This window comes from Nerophis ophidion, linkage group LG16 (genome assembly GCF_033978795.1).
Source record: "Nerophis ophidion isolate RoL-2023_Sa linkage group LG16, RoL_Noph_v1.0, whole genome shotgun sequence".
Taxonomy (NCBI): Eukaryota; Metazoa; Chordata; class Actinopteri; order Syngnathiformes; family Syngnathidae; genus Nerophis; species Nerophis ophidion.
Window position 1 is genome coordinate 47,583,116 of NC_084626.1, and position 24,029 is coordinate 47,607,144.

At 38.3% G+C, this 24,029-nt stretch overlaps 2 protein-coding genes across 2 annotated transcripts in view; both read left to right on the forward strand.

Moving 5' to 3' along the window:
* The window catches only part of ube2j2 (ubiquitin-conjugating enzyme E2, J2 (UBC6 homolog, yeast)), a 17,432-nt gene extending 8,250 nt beyond the window's left edge, over positions 1–9,182 (forward strand). The window contains exons 3-7 of the mRNA XM_061875365.1: positions 157–197; positions 2,916–3,018; positions 3,086–3,224; positions 3,304–3,384; positions 7,413–9,182. Of these exons, the coding sequence (XP_061731349.1) occupies positions 157–197; positions 2,916–3,018; positions 3,086–3,224; positions 3,304–3,384; positions 7,413–7,703 (655 nt within the window). The 3' untranslated portion in view covers positions 7,704–9,182. The remainder of the gene's footprint in view (positions 1–156; positions 198–2,915; positions 3,019–3,085; positions 3,225–3,303; positions 3,385–7,412) is intronic.
* Positions 9,183–16,178: 6,996 nt separating this feature from the next.
* On the forward strand, positions 16,179–23,512 carry LOC133535700 (RING finger protein 208-like). Its single transcript, XM_061875644.1, has 2 exons — positions 16,179–17,032; positions 23,172–23,512. Exons 1-2 carry the CDS (start codon positions 16,656–16,658, stop codon positions 23,239–23,241), a joined length of 447 nt encoding a protein of 148 aa, XP_061731628.1. The 5' UTR covers positions 16,179–16,655; the 3' UTR covers positions 23,242–23,512.
* The last annotated feature ends 517 nt before the right edge of the window (positions 23,513–24,029 follow it).

Sequence of the window (24,029 nt, forward strand, 5' to 3'; positions counted from 1 at the left end):
CTAAAATATAAATAATATTCAAAACATGTTTAAATGTTAGAAGTAATAACTTGGTGACATCACACACATGCTATCTAAAGGCACCAGGTAGTCCTAGTGCTTTCTTTTTTTGTAATGCTATAAAGTATCTTAACACCTGTGTTGTGTGTCCCGCAGGCGCTATGTGGTCAGAGGTCCTGAGAAAACTCCATACGAAGGTAAAAACCTGCTGCTTACTTCTGTGCTTGTTTTCCTAGCCGTACATGTGGCTTTGAAAAGACAGGTTTTGCATTGTGGTATTTCTTCCTGATGACACACCTCAACCCACGAAGTCACTTGTCAGTCATGCAGGGCCTCCGTCTTAAAACCAGCATCCGTGTGCTATTTCACAAGAAGTCTGCATGTGTCACAATTCCTCCACTTTCAGCGAAAAGAAAAGCTGTTCAACCGGCAAGCGTGGCACCTGTGGATCAAATTTGCTTAGGTGCGGCATAACTTATTGATTCTTCCTGCACTGCTGGAGAGACAAGAGGAAGTTACGCACACCATATACAGTGAAGAAAATAATATTTGAACACCCTGCTATTTTGCAAGTTCTCCCACTTAGAAATCATGGAGGGGTCTGAATTTTTCACGGTAGGTGCATGTCCACTGTATGAGGGATAACCTAAAAAGAAAAATCCAGAAATCACAAACTATGATTTTTTTTAACCATTTATTTGTGTGATAAAGCTGAAAATAAGTATTTGAACCCCAACATTAATATTTGGTAGAGTAGCTTTTGTTTGCAATTACAGAGGTCAAACGTTTTCTATAGTTCTTCACCAGGTTTGCGCTGACTGCAGGAGGGATTTTGGCCCACAGATCTTCTCTAGATCAGTCACGTTTCTGGGCTGTCGCTGAGTAACACAGACTTTCAGCTCCCTCCAAAGATTTTCAATTAGATTTAGGTCTGGAGACTGGCTAGGCCACTCCGGAACCTTGATATGGTTCTTACGAAGCCACTTCTTGGTTGTCCTGGCTGTGTGCTTTGGGTCATTGTCATGTTGGAAGATCCAGCCACGACTCATCTTCAATGATCTGACTGAGGGAAGGAGGTTTTTGACCAAAATCTCACAATACATGGCTGCAGTCATCCTCTCCTTAATACAGTACAGTCGTCCTGTCCCATGAGCAGAAAAACACCCCCAAAGCATGATGCTACCACCCTCAAGCTTCACAGTAGGGATGTTGTTCTTGGGAGGTACACATCATTCTTCGTGGAATTATGACCAAAAAGGTCAATTTTGGTCTCATCTGTCCACAAATCTTTCTCCCATGACTCCTCTGGATCATCCAAATGGTCATTGGCAAACTTAAGACGGGCCTTAACATGTGCTGGTTTAAGGAGGGGAACCTTCCGTGCCATGCATGATTTCAAACCATGACGTCTTAGTGTGTTACCAACAGTGACCATGGAAACAATGGTCTCAGCTCTTTTCAGGTCATTGACCAAGTCCTGCCGTGTAGTCCTGGGCTGATTCCTCACCTTCCTTAGCATAATTGAGACCCCACCAGGTGATATCTTGCATGGGGCTCCACTCCCATTGAGATTGACCGTCATGTTCTTGTTCCAACAGTGGACCTTTTTTCACCAAGCTGCTTGGCAATTTCTCCGTAGACCTTTCCATCCTTGTGGAGTTATACAATTTTGTCTTTGGACAGCACTTTGCTCTTAGCCAAACAGGTGCATCTGATTCAGGATAATACAGTGGAGTGGAGGAAGACTTTTAAAGGCGGACTAACAGGTCTTTGAGGGTCAGAATTCTATCTGATAGACAGGTGTTCAAATACTTATTTTCAGCTGTATCACACGATTAAACTGTTAAAAAAATCATAGATTGTGATTTTTGGGGTTTTCTATCTCTCACACAGAGGACATGCACCTACCGTGAAAATTTCAGACCCCTCCATGATTTCTAAGTGGAAGAACTTGCAAAATAGCAGGGTGTTCAAATACTTATTTTCTTGACTGTACATGTTCTTCCACATTACAGCTCAAATCTATCAACGCTGATTCAGGTTGCATCCTGTTTATATCCTGTCATAAAGGGAATGAAAATGAATGCAAATTTAGAAGATTTTAATGTTTTATAGTCACACGTCCAAGGTTAAAAAAAATCCCGGACTTTGATTACTATGCTCACTCTGATTGGCTGTTGACGCCATGTTTGATGAAGTTAATGTAATCACTGTATGATCAGGATCATGCATTGCATCCAGAAAGCTTGACTTTTTCCACATGTTTTCTTACAGCCTTATCACAAAATGAAATACCGTATTTTTCGGACTTTAAGTCGCAGTTTTTTTCACAAATGAATTTATTCCAAATGTGGAATAAGGGTGTAACATAACAAAATGTAGAAAAGTGAAGCGCAGTGAATATTTTCTGGGCACACTGCATGTGTAAAGTCTCAACATAAATAGTGTTTGCCTTGAACATGATCCTTTTCTGTCATTATGAGACATCATAAATAGGGCTGTCAGAATAAACGCAGTAATTTACGTAATTCATCATGAAAAATATGCAAGCCACACACTTATTAGGGACCGATGTCCCTTTAGGACAGAGGACCCTATTGAAATTCTAAGTTCCTTATGTTTTTGCTGGGTTCTGACCCTTAAGGTGAAGAAAGGTCTTTTTTTTTAAAAGCCCACAAAATTAAAGTGGATGGAAAAAACTCAAAAGCTAAAATAAAAACCATGACATCCAATAGTGGAAGAAACAAAACAAAGACATTAAGTACAGAACAAACAAGGTCTTATGATCAGCTGACGCTTAAGGCATCTTTTTTCTGAATATTGGGGTCAAATTCCATTGATTCCATTCACTTTGAGTTTGTATAATTGTTGTTAATTTTACTGCAAGCGCTTTAAAAACAATCTATTTATTGCAGGAGGTTATTACCACGGAAAGCTGATATTTCCTCGGGAATTTCCCTTTAAACCACCAAGTATTTACATGATCACACCGAACGGCAGATTTAAATGCAACACCAGGTAAGAATGGATCTTTATTGTTTTGCTCACGCTGACGTTGCGTCACACTGATCTTGTCGCTCCACAGGTTATGTTTGTCCATCACAGACTTCCACCCGGACACGTGGAACCCGGCGTGGTCCGTCTCCACCATCCTCACAGGTCTGCTCAGCTTCATGGTGGAGAAAGGTCCCACCCTGGGGAGCATCGAGACCTCCGAGCACACGGTGATTCCCAAAGTCCGACGTGAGCGTGCCAATGAGCTTCACTCTCATTGACCTTTGTTTTTTGTTTTTCTTCTTTCAGAAACGACAACTCTCGGCCCAAAGCCTCGCCTTCAACCTTAAGGACAAAGTCTTCTGTGAATTGTTTCCCGAAGTCGTTGAGGTGAATAATAGCAACCCGTTTTTTTGTCCTATGTTTCCTACCATCAATGCACAAGAAATGTACAATATCATGAAAACTTCAATATTTTGGTCACTCATTCAGAAAGTGTAACGTACCATATTTTCTTGATATTTAAGCCCACCCACAGTATATTTTTCTTATATTAGCCGCACCGGACTATAAGCCGCAGATGTACAGTGGTGGTCATAAGTGTACATACACTTGTAAAGAACATCATGTCATGGCTGTCTTGAGTTTCCAATTATTTCTACAAGTCTTATTTTTTGTGATGTAGTGACTGGAGCACATACTTGTTGCTCACAAAAAACATTCATGAAGTTTGCTTCTTTCATGAATTTTTTTATGGCTCTACTGAAAATGTGAGCACATCTGCTGGGTCAAAAGTATACATACAGCAACATACATGATCAATGTTGGTGACGTAGAAAAGTTACAATCAATCAAAGTAGCTTGATGGCCTCTTAACTTCATGTGAGTGATTACTGTATGATTGTTGACTTCTCTGAGCATATTTACATAGGCCTTATGTGATGCAGTCATTAGACTCGCTTACAAACGCCACAATGGGAAAGTCAAAGGAACTCAGGACAGATGTGAAAAAACGAATCATTGACAAGTCAGGAAAGTCATTTGGAACCATTTTAAAGCAGCTTAATGTCCCAAGAGCAACTGTGCAGACAATTGTTTGTAAGTATAAAGTGCATGGCACAGTTTTGTCACTGCCACGATCCGGAAGAAAACTGCAGCTATCACCTGCTTATTTAAGCGGCAGTCTGGTGGCAGCCATAAGTGCGATGTGGCCCTCAATAAAAACAAGTGTCTGCTATAGACAAATTCCGTCCAGGTAATTGTTTTATTATATTTGCGGTTTATTTGTTCATAGAACTCGCACATAACGAAAAACAACTCTGACTCTGTGTCAGTCTGCTTTCAAGACAGGATCTGTCACTGTTTAATTGATGAGGCCTTCAAGACTTTCAGGCACTCTTTTGCAACAAAAAGTGATATTAAATAAAGGTTCATTAATTAGAAACAGTTTTCTGCAAGTCTGTGATCATTCTCTATAAAAGTCATTTTGTGTTAATATTAGTTGGTTAAGGCTGTCAAAGTTAACGCGCTAATTATAAGCTGCTTTAACGGCACACATTTTGTTTTAACACGCATGCGTCCTGACTCCTTTTTGACCTTTTGACCGTTCAACAGTGTGGAGAAATGTAATTGTGTTCAGATACTGTTGAACTGCAAGCGGGACAATAGTGAGCAAAAATGGAGAAAGAAAAGGGGAAGTTATGAAAATCCAATGTCAAAAACCATGGCAAGTCCTTCTCCTCACAAGAAAAGACTGTTTTATCTTCTATCGCTGTGAGTCTACTTCACTGCAGCAACTGCAGAGTGGAGCTTGATGTCCGTCCTTACATCCCAGTTGAGTGCAATAATAGCATAACATGTAGATTTTTACACTAACTGCTTTACTAAGATGAAACAAATATCAGCAGGAAAAAAGTCGGTAGAGAGAAAGTCTGGAGTCATATTTTAATCTGAGACTTTCATTGAAACATGTCAAGACACCAATCACATACTTCTGGCTCTACGTGCGTTCTAACAACACTAACAAAATAAAGATGTCTTATATCACATCATGCTTTGTCAAAGATGTATTGTAATGTATTCTGTGATATTTTTACTTAGATAAATGTTTGGTAGCAGATTGAAAAAGTATATATTCTCTAATCACCTGTTCTGATTGATATTTTGCAATTACAAAATGTTTAGCAGGCTGACTATTACATTTCATTTATAAATATTAAGGATGTCCCGATCCGATATTGATATCGGAAATCAGTCCGATATTAGCCAAAAAAGTGAATATATGATGTTATCGGACTGAATCTGAAAACACCGACATAAGCGCTCCGATATAAGATGTCCATTTACCGCTCCAACACGTCTGTAATAGGTGACTCTGGTTTGATCACACTCCAAAACATGCCCCTTAGTTAACGTTGATGCCGGCCGCGGAAGAAGAGCGTCTCTGATCCAGCATGCACAGCCCACGTGATCACAACAACGACAACGCGTGTGCTTGCAGCAAAGTGTAGTGTATCACTACACTTTGCTGCAAGCACATCACTACTTGTGATGTCGGCTGTGTGGAAGTATTTTAACGTAAACTCGGACAAAGACGTTGCGGCTAAATGCAACATTTGTCGGGCGCACGTGTCCTGTGGAGGGACAGAACCGGGAAGGTTCAATACAAGCAACCTTATCGCACATTTGAAAAAAACACCACAAAAAAGAACATGAGCAGCAAGGCGAAGCAACAAACCTTTGGGTCGCTTCAGCAATCCACGTTGGCCAAAAGCTTTTCGAGACGTGACAAACTACCACGGGACAGCAAAAAGGCAATGGCCATAACAGAAAAGATAGTCCAGTTTATTGTGCTTGATGACCAGCCCATGTCGGTGGTGAGGAATGTCTGCTTTAAACGCTTAATGGAGCACCTCCAACCTCGCTACATTATTCTTAGCCGCCACTACATTGTAAACAAAGCTATACCCCAGCACTGACTGATTATTTTTTTTATGCTCTTGTTATTAGAGTGATATGTTTATTGTGTTTACACTATTCTTCAGTGAAGACTAAGAGTAATTACTACATTGTTTTGGGCACTGTCAGTCAGTGAAACTGGAGCTGTGAACTCTTAGAGCATTTGGACAGTGGACAATATTGTGTTGTTTTTGTCCCTGCCCACAGTTGTTTCCAACATATGCTGACAGTAAAAAAATAACTGATGTGAACTTGAAGCGTTTGCACTTTAAAACATTTTTTTTTTTTTTTTTTTTATTTGATTTATTTAGGTTATTTTTCAGGGTCTTATAATTTATTTTAAATTTATTCCATTCAATTGTATAATTATGTTGGTATTGGTGGTTATTTTGCACTTTAAATGTAACATTTTATTTTTATTGGATTTGTTGAGGTAATACTCTTATGTTGAAGGTTAAAATTTATGTAACCAATTGGTTAATAATAAATGGGTAAGTTTTTCCTATACCTACTCTTGCTGACCATTGTTTTCTGTTTTAACACTACAACATCAGTAACAGTAACATCACTTTATCAAGCCTTTTTTAACATCCCACACAACAAAATAAGGAATAAATATATGTATGATTCGTACCTTTATCGTATTGATATCGGTATCGGCCAATACTCAAGGCTACAGTATCGGTATCGTATCGGAAGTGAAAACGTTGTATCGGGACATCCCTTATAAATATAGACGATTAAAACATTGTCATGCAGAGATATGAATACAACATGTCATATACAGAATATCAGAAGTATTTATTCAGGTAGAAATAATCACAGATTGCATGGCCAAACATCTTTGAGAATCAAAGCATGATCATGAGAATCCACATTTTCTGTTATCAATACATAAAAATGGTACCTTAACATGGAAGTGTAGCTCCTCTTCCGAATGCAAGTGCACCTACAGCAGGAATGCAAATGATGTATTCCTACAAAATACAAATCTGGCAAGACACCAACACGTTTTGACATTAAAAGTGTGTTTAGTCTTTATTGTGTTGAGCTGTTTAAAAAAAGCATCATCTTTTAAAAAAACATTCTATTAAAAATCAAATAACGATCCAGCCATGGCAATACGATCTTTATCTGTCTAGGGTTCACTCAATAATGACAAAAAATTGTAATTTTGAATGAAAAATGTACAAACACATTAAATATTTTAATTGTTTGACAGCCCTAGTTTTTATATATTTAGCGTGTGTGGAATGGCTCAATTGGGGCCGGGGGGGCCGCTGGTGCAATTTGGTGGAAAAGATTACCAATAAGACTGAGGCACCACTTCTGAGATGAGTGACAAATACGTTTGTTCTTGTTTTTTTTACATGCTCACCATTGGTTTTGACTTGTTGGATTATTTTGTAGACCGAAAACAAAGGTGTTGTGTTAAGCATTTGTCTCTGTCCTGTCACCAGGAAATTAAGCAGAAACAGAAAGTTCAGGAAGAGTTAAACGCCCGCACTCAGCCTCTCCCCTTGCCCGACGTGGTGCCCGACGGAGACCCCCAGCAGGCCCACTACGGCCTCCCCGTCCTGAACGGCAGGCCCGTCCCGCTCGGGGGCGCCAACCCCGGCGCCGGCCTGCAGCAAGGCAATCGCAATCACGGACTTCTGGGCGGCGCCTTGGCCAACCTGTTTGTCATCGTGGGCTTCGCCGCCTTCGCCTACACGGTCAAGTACGTGCTGAGGAGCATAGCGCAGGAGTGACATTCCAGGTTCAATGGCGCTGTGAACTCTGCAAGACAAAAAGTCGGACCACCTTAGAAGGACTAAAAGCAGCGGTGGCGGAGACAAAGGCGGCTCATGGGTTGTGGACAAGGTCAGTTAGTCGCCATCTTTACTCCTGTGACATCATCACATCACACCCAAACTACAACTAATCATCTTTCTCTTTGCTCTCTCAGCATTTCAAACACATGTGTCAAAGTATCATCCTCTTGAACATGATATCCTCTAAGACGATACATTGTCCTCTTTACGATGATACATGAAATCATATTCTCTAAGATGATACATGAAAACATCCTCTCTAAGATGATACATGAAGTAATTTCAAAGATGATACATGAAATCTAATTTTAGATGATATCCTCTACGATGATACATGAAATCATCCTTTTTTTAGACTATTCATAGCATTATAAGTTGATACATGAAAACTCCTTCTTTAAGAAGATACATAAAAACATTCTCTCTACGATGATACATGAACTCATCCTTTTCAAGATGAGGCATGAAATCAATCTGAGATGATACATAAAAAAAATCCTCTAAGAGTATATCCTCTCTACGATGATACATGAACTCATCCTTTTCAAGATGAGGCATGAAATCAATCTGAGATGATACATAAAAAAATCCTCTAGGAGGATATCCTCTACGATGAAACATGAAATCATCGTTTTCAAGATGATACATGAAATGATCCTCTTTTTAGACTATGCATATCATTCTAAGTTAATACATGCAATCATCTTCTCTAAAATGATACGTCAAAACATCCTCTACAATGATACATGAAATCATCCTTTTTAAGATGATGTATGAAATCAATCTAAGATCCATTCATCCATCCATTTTCTACTGCTTGATGATTCATAAAAACTCTCTAAGACGATGTCCTCTCTACGATGATACATGAAAAGCTTCTCTGTAAGATGATACTGAGAGGATTAGGATGAGAAGATGTGCTCCCTCCACTCAACAACCCATGAGCCCAGTAGTGAGTTGGGACCAGTGCACTTTTCATATAGCGCCGCTCAAATCATCATCCAAACAACTTCTGTACATTTTCTTTCCGGTCTTTTTAATTTATAGACAAAGCCTTGTGTGTGTGTGTGTGTGTGTGTGTGTGTGTGTGTGTATGAATGTGTGTGTATGAACATGCGTGTTTGTGTAGTCCTGCTTCTGAGGAATTGTTTTACGACACAAATAAAATTTGATTGGTCCAGCATTCACGTGACTGCTGATCATTGCACCAACACTTGGACAATTACGTGTGTGTGTGTGTGTGTGTGTGTGTGTGTGTGTGTGTGTGTGTGTGTGTGTGTGTGTGTGTGTGTGTGTGTGTGTGTGTGTGTGTGTGCGGCAAAAAGACAAATCTCGTGCATCATTTGATTTTGTGGGACATTGTCTGTTTTCATAGTAAATCCAAATAAAGTTGCCCTGATGGGAAGATTTAGAAAAGCAGTGTGCTAAATGTACTTTATTAGGCACAGCTGGAATGCAGAAAAGCTGCTGGGATAAGACCAGGTGTTCATCCCACATGAAGTACATTATGGCGCATTTCAAGTCATCATCTTCCACTTATCCACAGTCCTTCTCCCCAGCTACTGAGTCCAGCTCCTTCAGGGGGATCCCGAGGCATTCCCAGGCCACAGTCTTCCCAACGTGTCCTAGGTCTTCCCAGTGGTCACCGACCGAACCACCTTCTCAGGCTCCTCTCCATGTGGAGGAGCAGCAGGTTTACTCTAAGCTCCTCCCAAATGACAGAGCTTCTCACCCTATCTCTAATGGAGAACCTCGCCACGTAACGTGATCTTGTCCTTTCGCTCATACCCCACAGATCATGAGGACAGGGATGTAGAAAGACCGGTAAATTGGGAGCTTTGCATGCTGGCTCAGCTCCTTCTTCACCACAACGGGTCAATACAGCATCCCTATGACTGAAGACGCCGCACCATCCACTCTTCCCTCACTCGTGAAGAAGACTCCGAGGTACTTGAACTCCTCGACATGGGGCAAGATCTCCTCCCCAACCCGTAGAGGACACTCCACCCTTTTCCGGGTGAGAACCATAAACCCAGACATGGAGGTGCTGATTCTCATCCCAGTCACTTCACTCACCTGCGAACCGATCCAGTGAAAGCTGAACTCCTGACGAGATGAAGCCAGCGAGACCTAATCCTGCAGCCACCAAACCGGATCCCTTAAACGGCCTGACTGCACCTAAAAATTCTGTACATAAAAGTTGTGGACAAAATCGCTGACAAAGGGCAGCGCTGGCGGAGTCCAACCCTTACTGGAAACGGTTCAGACTTACTGCCGGCACTTTGGACCAAGCTCTGACACTGATCATATAGGGAGCGGACTGCAAAATTTCTCCTAATCCACAAAACATATCTAGACTGGTTGGACAAACTCCCATGCACCCTCAAAGATCCTGTCGAGAGTATAGAGTCAGTCCACAGTTCCACAACCTGGCATAGCCTCTTCTCCAGTACACCTGAATAGACCTTAACAGGAAAGCTGAGGAACATGATCCTACAATACTTTAAACACTATCTGGTTCCACTTTTCCAGTAGAGGGACCACAACCCAAGTCTGACAACTCCAAAGGCAGCTCTCTCGTCATCCACGCAACACTGTAGTCTTGTCAACCACGATAGCCCCACAGCATCCAGAGCCTTAAGGAACTCCGGGCAGATCTCATCCATCCTGGGGCTCTGCTACCGAGGAGGTTCTTAACTAACTTGGTAACCTCAGCCCCAGAAATAGGACAGCCCACCACATAGCCCCAAGGCACTGCTTCCTCATTGTTGGAAAACATGTAGGTGGGATTGAGGTCTTTGAAATATTCCTTCCATCGATCCACAACATCCCCAGTAGATGTCAGTCACCGCCCCCCCTGTACACGGTGTGGACAGTGCACTGCTTACACCTCCTGAGGCGGCGGGTGGTGGTCCAGAATTGCATCTGCCGTCCAGAAGTCGTTCTCCATGGCTTCTTCGAACAGCTCCCATTTTCGAGTTTTTGTCTCTGCGACCTCCAAAGCCGCACATCGCTTGCCTGTCTGCTGCTCTCTCAGCATTTCAAACACGTGTCAAAGTATCATCCTCTTGAACATGATATCCTCTAAGACGATACATTGAAATCATATATACGTGTATATATATATATACACACATACATATATATATCTATATCTTTATATATATATATAAAGATATAGATATATATCTATAGATATATATATACATCTATATATAGATATATCTATATATAGATATATAAATATCTATATATATATAGCTATATATAGATATAGATATCTATATATATAGATATATATATATCTATATATAGATATATATATAGATATATCTGTATATCTATAGATATATATATAGATATATATATATATATAGATATAGATATATATATAGATATATATATATCTATAGATATAGATATATCTAGATATAGATATCTATAGATAGATATAGATTATTCTATATATAGATATCTATATATATAGATATCTATATATATCTATAGATATATAGATATAGATATATATATAGATAAATATATATCTAGATATATAGATATCTATATCTAGATATATAGATATCTATATATCTAGATATATATATATATATAAAGATATATCTATATATATATAGATATATATATATCTATATATAGATATATGTATATCTATAGATAAATATATATCTAGATATAGATATATTTATCTATAGATATATAGATATCTATATATATAGATATATATCTATATATAGATATATATCTATATATAGATATATATCTATATATAGATATATCTATATATATATATCTATATATATAGATAGATATATCTATATAGATATCTATATATATATAGATATAGATATCTATATATATAGATATAGATATCTATATATAGATATATCTATATCCAGATATATATATACATATATCTATATGTATATATATCTATAGATATATATATATATAGATCTAGATATCTAGATCTAGATATCTAGATCTAGATATCTATATCTAGATCTAGATATCTATATCTAGATCTAGATATCTATATCTAGATCTAGATATCTATATCTAGATCTAGATATCTATATCTAGATCTAGATATCTATATCTAGATCTAGATATCTATATCTAGATCTAGATATCTATATCTAGATCTAGATATCTATCTATATCTAGATCTAGATATCTATCTATATCTAGATCTAGATATCTAGATCTAGATATCTAGATCTAGATATAGATATCTAGATATAGATATCTATATCTATATATAGATATCTAGATATAGATATAGATATCTATATCTATCTAGATATATCCATATATAGATCTAGATACATCTATATATAGATCTAGATACATCTATATATAGATCTAGATATAGACATATCTAGATCTATATATAGATATACCTAGATCTATATATAGATGTATCTAGATATAGATGTATCTAGATCTATATATAGACATATCTAGATCTATACATAGATATATCTATACCTAGATAAATCTATATATAGATCTAGATACATCTATATATAGATATCTATATCTAGATATATAGATATATATATCTATATATATAGATATCTATATCTAAATATATATATATCTATATAGATATAGATATATACATCTATCTATATAGATATCTATATATATGTGTATGTATATATGTATATACATATGTATATACATATATACATAGATATATCTACATATATATATATATCTGCATATATCTATATATATATATATCTATATATATATATCTATATATCTATATCTAGTTATAGATATAGATATCTATATCTAGATATAGATAGATCTAGATATCTCTATCTAGATCTAGATCTAGATCTATAGATATATATAGATCTATATATATAGATATATAGATATAGGTATCTATATAGATAGATATCTATATCTAGATCTAGATATATGTAGATCTAGATATAGACATATCTAGATCTATATATAGATATACCTAGATCTATATATAGATGTATCTAGATCTAGATATATCTAGATCTATATATAGACATATCTAGATCTATATATAGATATATCTATACCTAGATATATCTATATATAGATCTAGATATATCTATATATAGATCTAGATATATCTATATATAGATCTAGATACATCTATATATAGATCTAGATATATCTAATCTAGATCTAGATATATGTAAATCTAGATCTAGATATTTATATCTAGATATATATATATCAATCAATCAATCAATCAATGTTTACTTATATAGCCCTAAATCACTAGTGTCTCAAAGGGCTGCACAAACCACCACGACATCCTCGGTAGGCCCACATAAGGGCAAGGAAAACTCACACCCAGTGGGACATCGGTGACAATAATGACTATGAGAACCTTGGAGAGGAGGAAAGCAATGGATGTCGAGCGGGTCTAACATGATACTGTGAAAGTTCAATCCACAATGGATCCAACACAGTCGCAAGAGTCCAGTCCAAAGCGGGTCCAACTCAGCAGAGAGAGTCCCGTTCACAGCGGAGCCACCAGGAAACCATCCCAAGCGGAGGCGGATCAGCAGCGCAGAGATGTCCCCAGCCGATACACAGGCAAGCAGTACATGGCCACCGGATCGGACCGGACCCCCTCCACAAGGGAGAGTGGGACATAGAAGAAAAAGAAAAGAAACAGCAGATCAACTGGTCTAAAAAGGGAGTCTATTTAAAGGCTAGAGTATACAAATGAGTTTTAAGGTGAGACTTAAATGCTTCTACTGAGGTAGCATCTCGAACTGTTACCGGGAGGGCATTCCAGAGTACTGGAGCCCGAACGGAAAACGCTCTATAGCCCGCAGACTTTTTTTGGGCTTTGGGAATCACTAATAAGCCGGAGTCCTTTGAACGCAGATTTCTTGCCGGGACATATGGTACAATACAATCGGCAAGATAGGATGGAGCTAGACCGTGTAGTATTTTATATGTAAGTAGTAAAACCTTAAAGTCACATCTTAAGTGCACAGGAAGCCAGTGCAGGTGAGCCAGTACAGGTATATATGTATGTATATATGTATATAAAGGTATATACAGTACAGGCGTAATGTGATCAAACTTTCTTGTTCTTGTCAAAAGTCTAGCAGCCGCATTTTGTACCAACTGTAATCTTTTAATGCTAGACATGGGGAGACCCGAAAATAATACGTTACAGTAGTCGAGGCGAGACGTAACAAACGCATGGATAATGATCTCAGCGTCTTTAGTGGACAGAATGGAGCGAATTTTAGCGATATTACGGAGATGAAAGAAGGCCGTTTTAGTAACGCTTTTAATGTGTGCCTCAAAGGAGAGAGTTGGGTGGAAGATAACACCCAGATTCTTTACCGTGTCGCCTTGTTTAATTGTTTGGTTGTCAAATGTTAGAGTTGTATTATTAAATAGAGTTCGGTGTCTAGCAGGACCGATAATCAGCATTTCCGTTTTTTTGGCGTTGAGTTGCAAAAAGTTAGCGGACATCCATTGTTTAATTTCATTAAGACACGCCTCCAGCTGACTACAATCCGGCGTGTTGGTCAGCTTTAGGGGCATGTAGAGTTGGGTGTCATCAGCATAACAGTGAAAGCTAACACCGTATTTGCGTATGATGTCACCTAGCGGCAGCATGTAGATGCTGAAGAGTGCAGGGCCAAGGACCGAACCCTGGGGAACTCCACACGTTACCTTAACGTAGTCCGAGGTCACATTGTTATGGGAGACACACTGCATCCTATCAGTAAGATAAGAGTTAAACCAAGACAGGGCTAAGTCTGACATACCGATTCGTGTTTTGATACGCTCTAATAAAATATTATGATCGACGGTATCGAAAGCAGCGCTAAGATCGAGGAGCAGCAACATAGATGACGCATCAGAATCCATCGTTAGCAATAGATCATTAGTCATTTTTGCGAGGGCTGTCTCCGTCGAGTGATTTGCCCTGAAACCGGATTGAAAGGTTTCACATAGATTGTTAGACGCTAAGTGTTCATTTAACTGCTCCGCAACAATTTTTTCGAGGATTTTTGAAATGAAGGGAAGGTGAGACACCGGTCGGTAGTTTACCATGAGGTCAGGATCGAGGTTAGGTCTTTTAAGGAGAGGATGAATAACCGCTTTTTTGAATGCTAGGGGAACAGTGCCCGAGGAAAGTGATAAGTTTATAATATTTAGCACTGATGGACCTAATAATACAAAGAGCTCCTTGATCAGTTTCCCTGGAAGAGGGTCAAGTAAACATGTTGTTTGTTTTATTCCATTTACACGTTGTAACAATTCCTCTAATGTTATTTCCTCAAAACGAGAGAAACTATTTTGGAGGGCAGTATCCGCCGTATATACAATCGTGTCAGTGTTAATAGAACCCCGTTGTAGCTGGGACGCATTGTCTTTAATCTCCTTTCTAATGACTTCAATTTTCTTACTAAAGAATTGCATAAAGTCATCAGCTGAGTGGGTTGAGCTACTGGAAGGAGTCCCTTGTTGGGTTAGCGATGCTACCGTACTAAACAAAAATTTAGGATCGTTTTTATTACGGTGGATGAGATTTGAGTAATAATTAGCTTTAGCTAAGGTAAGCATGCGTTTATAAGTTATTAAACCATCACTAAATGCTTGATGGTGCACCTCAAGTTTAGTCGTGCACCATTTGCGTTCCAGCTTTCTGCATAATAATTTCTGAGCTCTAGTTTCTTCTGTAAACCACGGGGTGCGCTTTTTTGGAGCCTTTTTTAACTTTAGCGGTGCTATGTTATCAATGGTTTCGCGCAGGGCGTCGTTAAAATTGTTAGTGAGGTTATCAATAGAGCCCACATACTTTGGGAATGGTGCCATTACCGAGGGCAGTAGGTCAGCAAGAGTTGTCGTTGTGGCCGTATTAATGTTATATATATATATATATATATATATATATTTAGATATAGATATATATAGATATAGATATATATATATCTATATCTATATCTATATATGTATATATATGTATATAATGTATATATGTATGTATATATGTATATACATACGTATATACATATATATATACACATATATATACACATATATACATATATATATATATATATATATATATACATATAATAACATATATACACATATATATACATATATACACATATACATATATATATACATACATATATATACATTATATATATATACATATACATATATATATATACATACATATATATACATATATATACATATATATATATATACATATATATGCGTGTATATATATATATAAATATATATATATATATATATACATACATATATATATATACATATATACATACATACTGTACATATATATATATACTGTATATTTGTGTGTGTGTATATATATATATATATATATACACACAGCACCCGGCTAAATTGTTTTAACCCAATGCGGCCCCCCAAGTCAGAAATTTGGGGGACCCCCCAGTTAGACTTTGGTCTCAGGTAAGGAGTTAAACTTTGTTTCCTTCACGCTCCTTACCTGACACCACAAACTCTAGTTGAAGATAAATGATTAGAAATGAAACATTTTGATGAATGATGTGATCATTAAGAGTATTGATAAGGACATGGCAGCTGCAGCACGTGAGAGGTCAAAGTTTCACAAGCTTTTCTTTTGTTTTGTTTTGTTTGCAAGACACACACCTGTGCTCAGGTGAGCACGCCTCTCACTTCCCAATAACTCTTATCTCTGCACACTTCTCTGGAATAGTCTCACCGACTATTTAAGAACAGGACACACACACACACTCTCACTTGTAAACGTTCTGCCTGGAAGTCGATGCCTAGAAGAAGCAGAAGCAGAAGCAGGAGAAGTAGAAGAAGAAGAAGATGTCTGCCAGCAGCAGCAGCAGCAGTGTGATCCCAGAAGAAGACGACATGGAGTGTGTGATTTGTTTCCAGACGTATTGTCTCCAGCAGCGGGTTCCACGCATGCTGCACTGCAACCACACCTTCTGTGCACCGTGTCTGGAGAGACTCTCCCACCTGGAAGGTGTGATCAGGACCATCTGCTGCCCGCTCTGCCGCTGGATCACCTGTGCCAGGGCCAGCCTCAGCCTGCCCGCTGCCTTGTGGGTCAACACCCACATCTGGGACATGATTGCACACAGAGAGCAGCAGGAGAAGAAGAAGAAGGAGAAGAAGGAGGAGAAGAAGAAGTCAACGTGGAGGAAGCAGAAGGACCATCGTCTCATCCAACCCATCTTGTAAGTACAACACATACATCCTTTTTCTACCGCTTGTCCCTTGTCTGAAACATCAAGTACATCTGTAGGACACATGCAGAATATTTGTAGAACATTGGAACAACTGTAGAACGCATGTACAACATCTAAAGAACATCTGTAGAATTTCTGCACACAATGTGAAACATCTGTAAAACACTTTTTAAACATCTCAAAAACATCTGTAGTACACATGTAGAAAACCTTTAGAAAAATTAAAGAACATCTGTAAAACAACTGAGTGACACCCGTAGAAAACCTGGAGAACATCTGTACAAGTGTAGCACACGTGTCGAATATCTCTGGAACACGTGTGGAACATCTACAGAACACCTGCAGCACATCTACAATACATGTGGAGAAAATCCACAGAACACCTGTAGAACATCGCTGGAGCATTAGTAGAAGAGCTGTAGAGGATGTGTAGAACATGAGTAGAAGTGTAGAAGATGTGTAGAACATGAGTAGAAGTGTAGAAGATGTGTAGAACATGAGTAAAAGTGTAGAAGATGTGTAGAAGTGTAGAAGATGTGTAGAACGAGTAGAAGTGTAGAAGATGTGTAAAACATGAGTAGAAGTGTAGAAGATGAGTAGAAGAGCTGTAGAGGATGTGTAAAACATGAGAAGATGTGTAGAACATGAGTAGAAGTGTAGAAGATGTGTAGAACATGAGTAGAAGTGTAGAAGATGAGTAGAAGAGCTGTAGAGGATGTGTAAAACATGAGAAGATGTGTAGAACATGAGTAGAAGTGTAGAAGATGTGTAGAACATGAGTAGAAGTGTAGAAGATGTGTAGAACATGAGTAGAAGTGTAGAAGATGAGTAGAAGAGCTGTAGAGGATGAGTAGAACATGACAAGATGTGTAGAACATTAGTAGAAGTGTAGAAGATGTGTAGAACATGAGTAAAGGTGTAGAAGATGTGTAGAACATGAGCAGATGTGTAGAACATGAGTAGAAGAGCTGTAGAGGATGTGTAGAACATGAGAAGATGTGTAGAACATGAGCAGAAGAGTAGAAGATGTGTAGAACATGAGTAGAAGTGTAGAAGATGAGTAGAAGTGTAGAAGATGTGTAGAACATGAGCAGAAGTGTAGAAGATGTGTAGAACATGAGCAGAAGTGTAGAAGATGTGTAGAACATGAGCAGATGTGTAGAAGATGTGTAGAACATGAGTAGAAGAGCTGTAGAGGATGTGTAGAACATGAGCAGATGTGTAGAAGATGTGTAGAACATGAGTAGAAGAGCTGTAGAGGATGTGTAGAACATGAGAAGATGTGTAGAACATGAGCAGAAGTGTAGAAGATGTGTGGAACATGAGTAGAAGTGTAGAAGATGAGTAGAAGTGTAGAAGATGTGTAGAACATGAGCAGAAGTGTAGAAGATGTGTAGAACATGAGTAGAAGTGTAGAAGATGAGTAGAAGTGTAGAAGATGAGTAGAAGAGCTGTAGAGGATGAGTAGAACATGACAAGATGTGTAGAACATGAGTAGAAGTGTAGAAGATGTGTAGAACATGAGCAGATGTGTAGAACATGAGTAGAAGAGCTGTAGAGGATGTGTAGAACATGAGAAGATGTGTAGAACATGAGCAGAAGAGTAGAAGATGTGTAGAACATGAGTAGAAGTGTAGATGTGTAGAACATGAGCAGAAGAGTAGAAGATGTGTAGAACATGAGTAGAAGTGTAGAAGATGAGTAGAAGTGTAGATGTGTAGAACATGAGCAGACGTGTAGAAGATGTGTAGAACATGAGTAGAAGTGTAGAAGATGAGTAGAAGTGCAGAAGATGTGTAGAACATGAGCAGAAGTGTAGAAGATGTGTAGAACATGAGCAGATGTGTAGAAGATGTGTAGAACATGAGTAGAAGAGCTGTAGAGGATGTGTAGAACATGAGCAGAAGTGTAGAAGATGTGTAGAACATGAGCAGATGTGTAGAAGATGTGTAGAACATGAGTAGAAGAGCTGTAGAGGATGTGTAGAACATGAGCAGATGTGTAGAAGATGTGTAGAACATGAGTAGAAGAGCTGTAGAGGATGTGTAGAACATGAGCAGATGTGTAGAAGATGTGTAGAACATGAGTAGAAGAGCTGTAGAGGATGTGTAGAACATGAGTAGAAGAGCTGTAGAGGATGTGTAGAACATGAGAAGATGTGTAGAACATGAGCAGAAGTGTAGAAGATGTGTGGAACATGAGTAGAAGTGTAGAAGATGAGTAGAAGTGTAGAAGATGTGTAGAACATGAGCAGAAGTGTAGAAGATGTGTAGAACATGAGTAGAAGTGTAGAAGATGAGTAGAAGTGTAGAAGATGAGTAGAAGAGCTGTAGAGGATGAGTAGAACATGACAAGATGTGTAGAACATGAGTAGAAGTGTAGAAGATGTGTAGAACATGAGCAGATGTGTAGAACATGAGTAGAAGAGCTGTAGAGGATGTGTAGAACATGAGAAGATGTGTAGAACATGAGCAGAAGAGTAGAAGATGTGTAGAACATGAGTAGAAGTGTAGATGTGTAGAACATGAGCAGAAGAGTAGAAGATGTGTAGAACATGAGTAGAAGTGTAGAAGATGAGTAGAAGTGTAGATGTGTAGAACATGAGCAGACGTGTAGAAGATGTGTAGAACATGAGTAGAAGTGTAGAAGATGAGTAGAAGTGCAGAAGATGTGTAGAACATGAGCAGAAGTGTAGAAGATGTGTAGAACATGAGCAGATGTGTAGAAGATGTGTAGAACATGAGTAGAAGAGCTGTAGAGGATGTGTAGAACATGAGCAGAAGTGTAGAAGATGTGTAGAACATGAGCAGATGTGTAGAAGATGTGTAGAACATGAGTAGAAGAGCTGTAGAGGATGTGTAGAACATGAGAAGATGTGTAGAACATGAGCAGAAGTGTAGAAGATGTGTAGAACATGAGCAGATGTGTAGAAGATGTGTAGAACATGAGTAGAAGAGCTGTAGAGGATGTGTAGAACATGAGAAGATGTGTAGAACATGAGCAGAAGTGTAGAAGATGTGTAGAACATGAGTAGAAGTGTAGAAGATGAGTAGAAGTGTAGAAGATGTGTAGAACATGAGCAGAAGTGTAGAAGATGAGTAGAAGTGTAGAAGATGAGTAGAAGTGTAGAACATGAGTAGAAGTGTAGAAGATGAGTAGAAGTGTAGATGTGTAGAACATGAGTAGAAGTGTAGAAGATGTGTAGAACATGAGTAGAAGTGTAGAAGATGTGTAGAACATGAGTAGAAGAGCTGTAGAGGATGTGTAGAACATGAGCAGAAGTGTAGAAGATGTGTAGAACATGAGAAGATGTGTAGAACATGAGCAGATGTGTAGAAGATGTGTAGAACATGAGCAGAAGTGTAGAAGATGTGTAGAACATGAGTAGAAGAGCTGTAGAGGATGTGTAGAACATGAGCAGAAGTGTAGAAGATGTGTAGAACATGAGAAGATGTGTAGAACATGAGCAGATGTGTAGAAGATGTGTAGAACATGAGTAGAAGTGTAGAAGATGAGTAGAAGTGTAGATGTGTAGAACATGAGCAGACGTGTAGAAGATGTGTAGAACATGAGTAGAAGTGTAGAAGATGAGTAGAAGTGCAGAAGATGTGTAGAACATGAGCAGAAGTGTAGAAGATGTGTAGAACATGAGCAGATGTGTAGAAGATGTGTAGAACATGAGTAGAAGAGCTGTAGAGGATGTGTAGAACATGAGAAGATGTGTAGAACATGAGCAGAAGTGTAGAAGATGTGTAGAAGATGAGTAGAAGTGTAGAAGATGTGTAGAACATGAGTAGAAGTGTAGAAGATGAGTAGAAGTGTAGATGTGTAGAACATGAGCAGACGTGTAGAAGATGTGTAGAACATGAGTAGAAGAGCTGTAGAGGATGTGTAGAACATGAGAAGATGTGTAGAACATGAGCAGAAGTGTAGAAGATGTGTAGAACATGAGCAGATGTGTAGAAGATGTGTAGAACATGAGTAGAAGAGCTGTAGAGGATGTGTAGAACATGAGAAGATGTGTAGAACATGAGAAGATGTGTAGAACATGAGAAGATGTGTAGAACATGAGCAGAAGTGTAGAAGATGTGTAGAACATGAGTAGAAGTGTAGAAGATGAGTAGAAGTGTAGAAGATGTGTAGAACATGAGCAGAAGTGTAGAAGATGAGTAGAAGTGTAGAACATGAGTAGAAGTGTAGAAGATGAGTAGAAGTGTAGATGTGTAGAACATGAGTAGAAGTGTAGAAGATGTGTAGAACATGAGTAGAAGTGTAGAACATGAGTAGAAGTGTAGAAGATGTGTAGAACATGAGCAGAAGTGTAGAAGATGTGTAGAACATGAGTAGAAGAGCTGTAGAGGATGTGTAGAACATGAGCAGAAGTGTAGAAGATGTGTAGAACATGAGAAGATGTGTAGAACATGAGCAGATGTGTAGAAGATGTGTAGAACATGAGTAGAAGTGTAGAAGATGAGTAGAAGTGTAGATGTGTAGAACATGAGCAGACGTGTAGAAGATGTGTAGAACATGAGTAGAAGTGTAGAAGATGAGTAGAAGTGCAGAAGATGTGTAGAACATGAGCAGAAGTGTAGAAGATGTGTAGAACATGAGCAGATGTGTAGAAGATGTGTAGAACATGAGTAGAAGAGCTGTAGAGGATGTGTAGAACATGAGAAGATGTGTAGAACATGAGCAGAAGTGTAGAAGATGTGTAGAAGATGAGTAGAAGTGTAGAAGATGTGTAGAACATGAGTAGAAGTGTAGAAGATGAGTAGAAGTGTAGAAGATGTGTAGAACATGAGCAGAAGTGTAGAAGATGAGTAGAAGTGTAGAAGATGAGTAGAAGTGTAGATGTGTAGAACATGAGTAGAAGTGTAGAAGATGAGTAGAAGTGTAGATGTGTAGAACATGAGCAGACGTGTAGAAGATGTGTAGAACATGAGTAGAAGTGTAGAAGATGAGTAGAAGTGTAGAAGATGTGTAGAACATGAGCAGATGTGTAGAAGATGTGTAGAACATGAGTAGAAGAGCTGTAGAGGATGTGTAGAACATGAGCAGAAGTGTAGAAGATGTGTAGAACATGAGCAGATGTGTAGAAGATGTGTAGAACATGAGTAGAAGTGTAGAAGATGTGTAGAACATGAGTAGAAGTGTAGATGTGTAGAACATGAGCAGACGTGTAGAAGATGTGTAGAACATGAGTAGAAGTGTAGAAGATGAGTAGAAGTGTAGAAGATGTGTAGAACATGAGCAGATGTGTAGAAGATGTGTAGAACATGAGTAGAAGAGCTGTAGAGGATGTGTAGAACATGAGAAGATGTGTAGAACATGAGCAGAAGTGTAGAAGATGTGTAGAAGATGAGTAGAAGTGTAGAAGATGTGTAGAACATGAGTAGAAGTGTAGAAGATGAGTAGAAGTGTAGAAGATGTGTAGAACATGAGCAGAAGTGTAGAAGATGTGTAGAACATGAGTAGATGTGTAGAAGATGTGTAGAACATGAGTAGAAGTGTAGAAGATGTGTAGAACATGAGTAGAAGTGTAGAAGATGAGTAGAAGTGTAGATGTGTAGAACATGAGCAGACGTGTAGAAGATGTGTAGAACATGAGTAGAAGTGTAGAAGATGAGTAGAAGTGTAGAAGATGTGTAGAACATGAGCAGAAGTGTAGAAGATGTGTAGAACATGAGCAGATGTGTAGAAGATGTGTAGAACATGAGTAGAAGAGCTGTAGAGGATGTGTAGAACATGAGCAGAAGTGTAGAAGATGAGTAGAAGTGTAGAAGATGAGTAGAAGTGTAGAAGATGTGTAGAACATGAGTAGAAGTGTAGAAGATGAGTAGAAGTGTAGAAGATGTGTAGAACATGAGCAGAAGTGTAGAGGATGTGTAGAACATGAGCAGATGTGTAGAAGATGTGTAGAACATGAGTAGAAGAGCTGTAGAGGATGTGTAGAACATGAGCAGAAGTGTAGAAGATGTGTAGAAGTGTAGAAGATGTGTAGAACATGAGTAGAAGTGTAGAACATGAGCAGAAGTGTAGAAGATGAGTAGAAGTGTAGAAGATGAGTAGAAGATGAGTAGAAGTGTAGAAGATGTGTTTGTTTACCAGCATGTTCTGTCTTCTTCAGAGTGGAGTCCAAGTCCCCAGAGGTCAAGTGGAGGTTCCAAAGAATGTTCCGCTGCGTGTCACAGACTTAAGAATGTTGGCAGAAGTGGATCTGCCGCTGCTCTTCTTCTTCTTCTTGTCACTTCCACCAAGTTTGTCACTGGTCCTGCAAGAAGTTTCACTGTACAAAATGTACATTACTGCAAGGTGAAGATTTTGCCAATTTTGACTGTCAAATCTACAATGTGAACATTATTTATCTTTTATATTTATTGCTGAAAACTAATGTCATGTGAAATCTTTCCTTTGTTAAAAAAATGGATCAAATACATAAATGTGATTTTTTTTTTTATACCAATTTCTAATAGCATGAAATAAATGTCAAAAAAAAACTTGTTGCACATCTTCCTTCATCTTGTGAACCTTAAAGAAGTACAACTGCACACCTTTTATTTATTTATAATCAATAAGGTTCATATTCAGCAATCATTGTCGATGATTGGTTCAATAACTTTTACTATCATTTTTACATCTACAAATGACTATCATAGAAGGTTAAATGATGTTGTATGTTTGTTTATTTACTTTATCTGGAACACTTTGTATTTATTTATTTGCAACAATCAGGATTGGAAGAACTACATGACGTTTAAAGACATTATGTCATTATGACAGCAAGAATACGTCATCGTCTTAAGTGTTGTAAGAAGAGTTGTTATGACGTCATTACAGCGCACGATAAAGACTAGGCACACGTGCATTGGTTAAGTTCACGTGAGCTGGGAATTTCGAGCTCCGTATGTCATTCTGCAAGTTTATATGATAACATTTTTGTCAATTGGCTGGCACACAAAAGTTTTCCCGGATGCATAAAAGCACA

Excerpts from the sequence above, each read along its gene's own strand:
- LOC133535700 (XM_061875644.1), top strand. The coding sequence starts at position 16,656 with ATGTCTGCCAGCAGCAGCAGCAGCAGTGTGATCCCAGAAGAAGACGAC. Across the intron at positions 17,033-23,171 it reads CGTCTCATCCAACCCATCTT|AGTGGAGTCCAAGTCCCCAG; the intron begins GTAAGTACAACA and ends TGTCTTCTTCAG.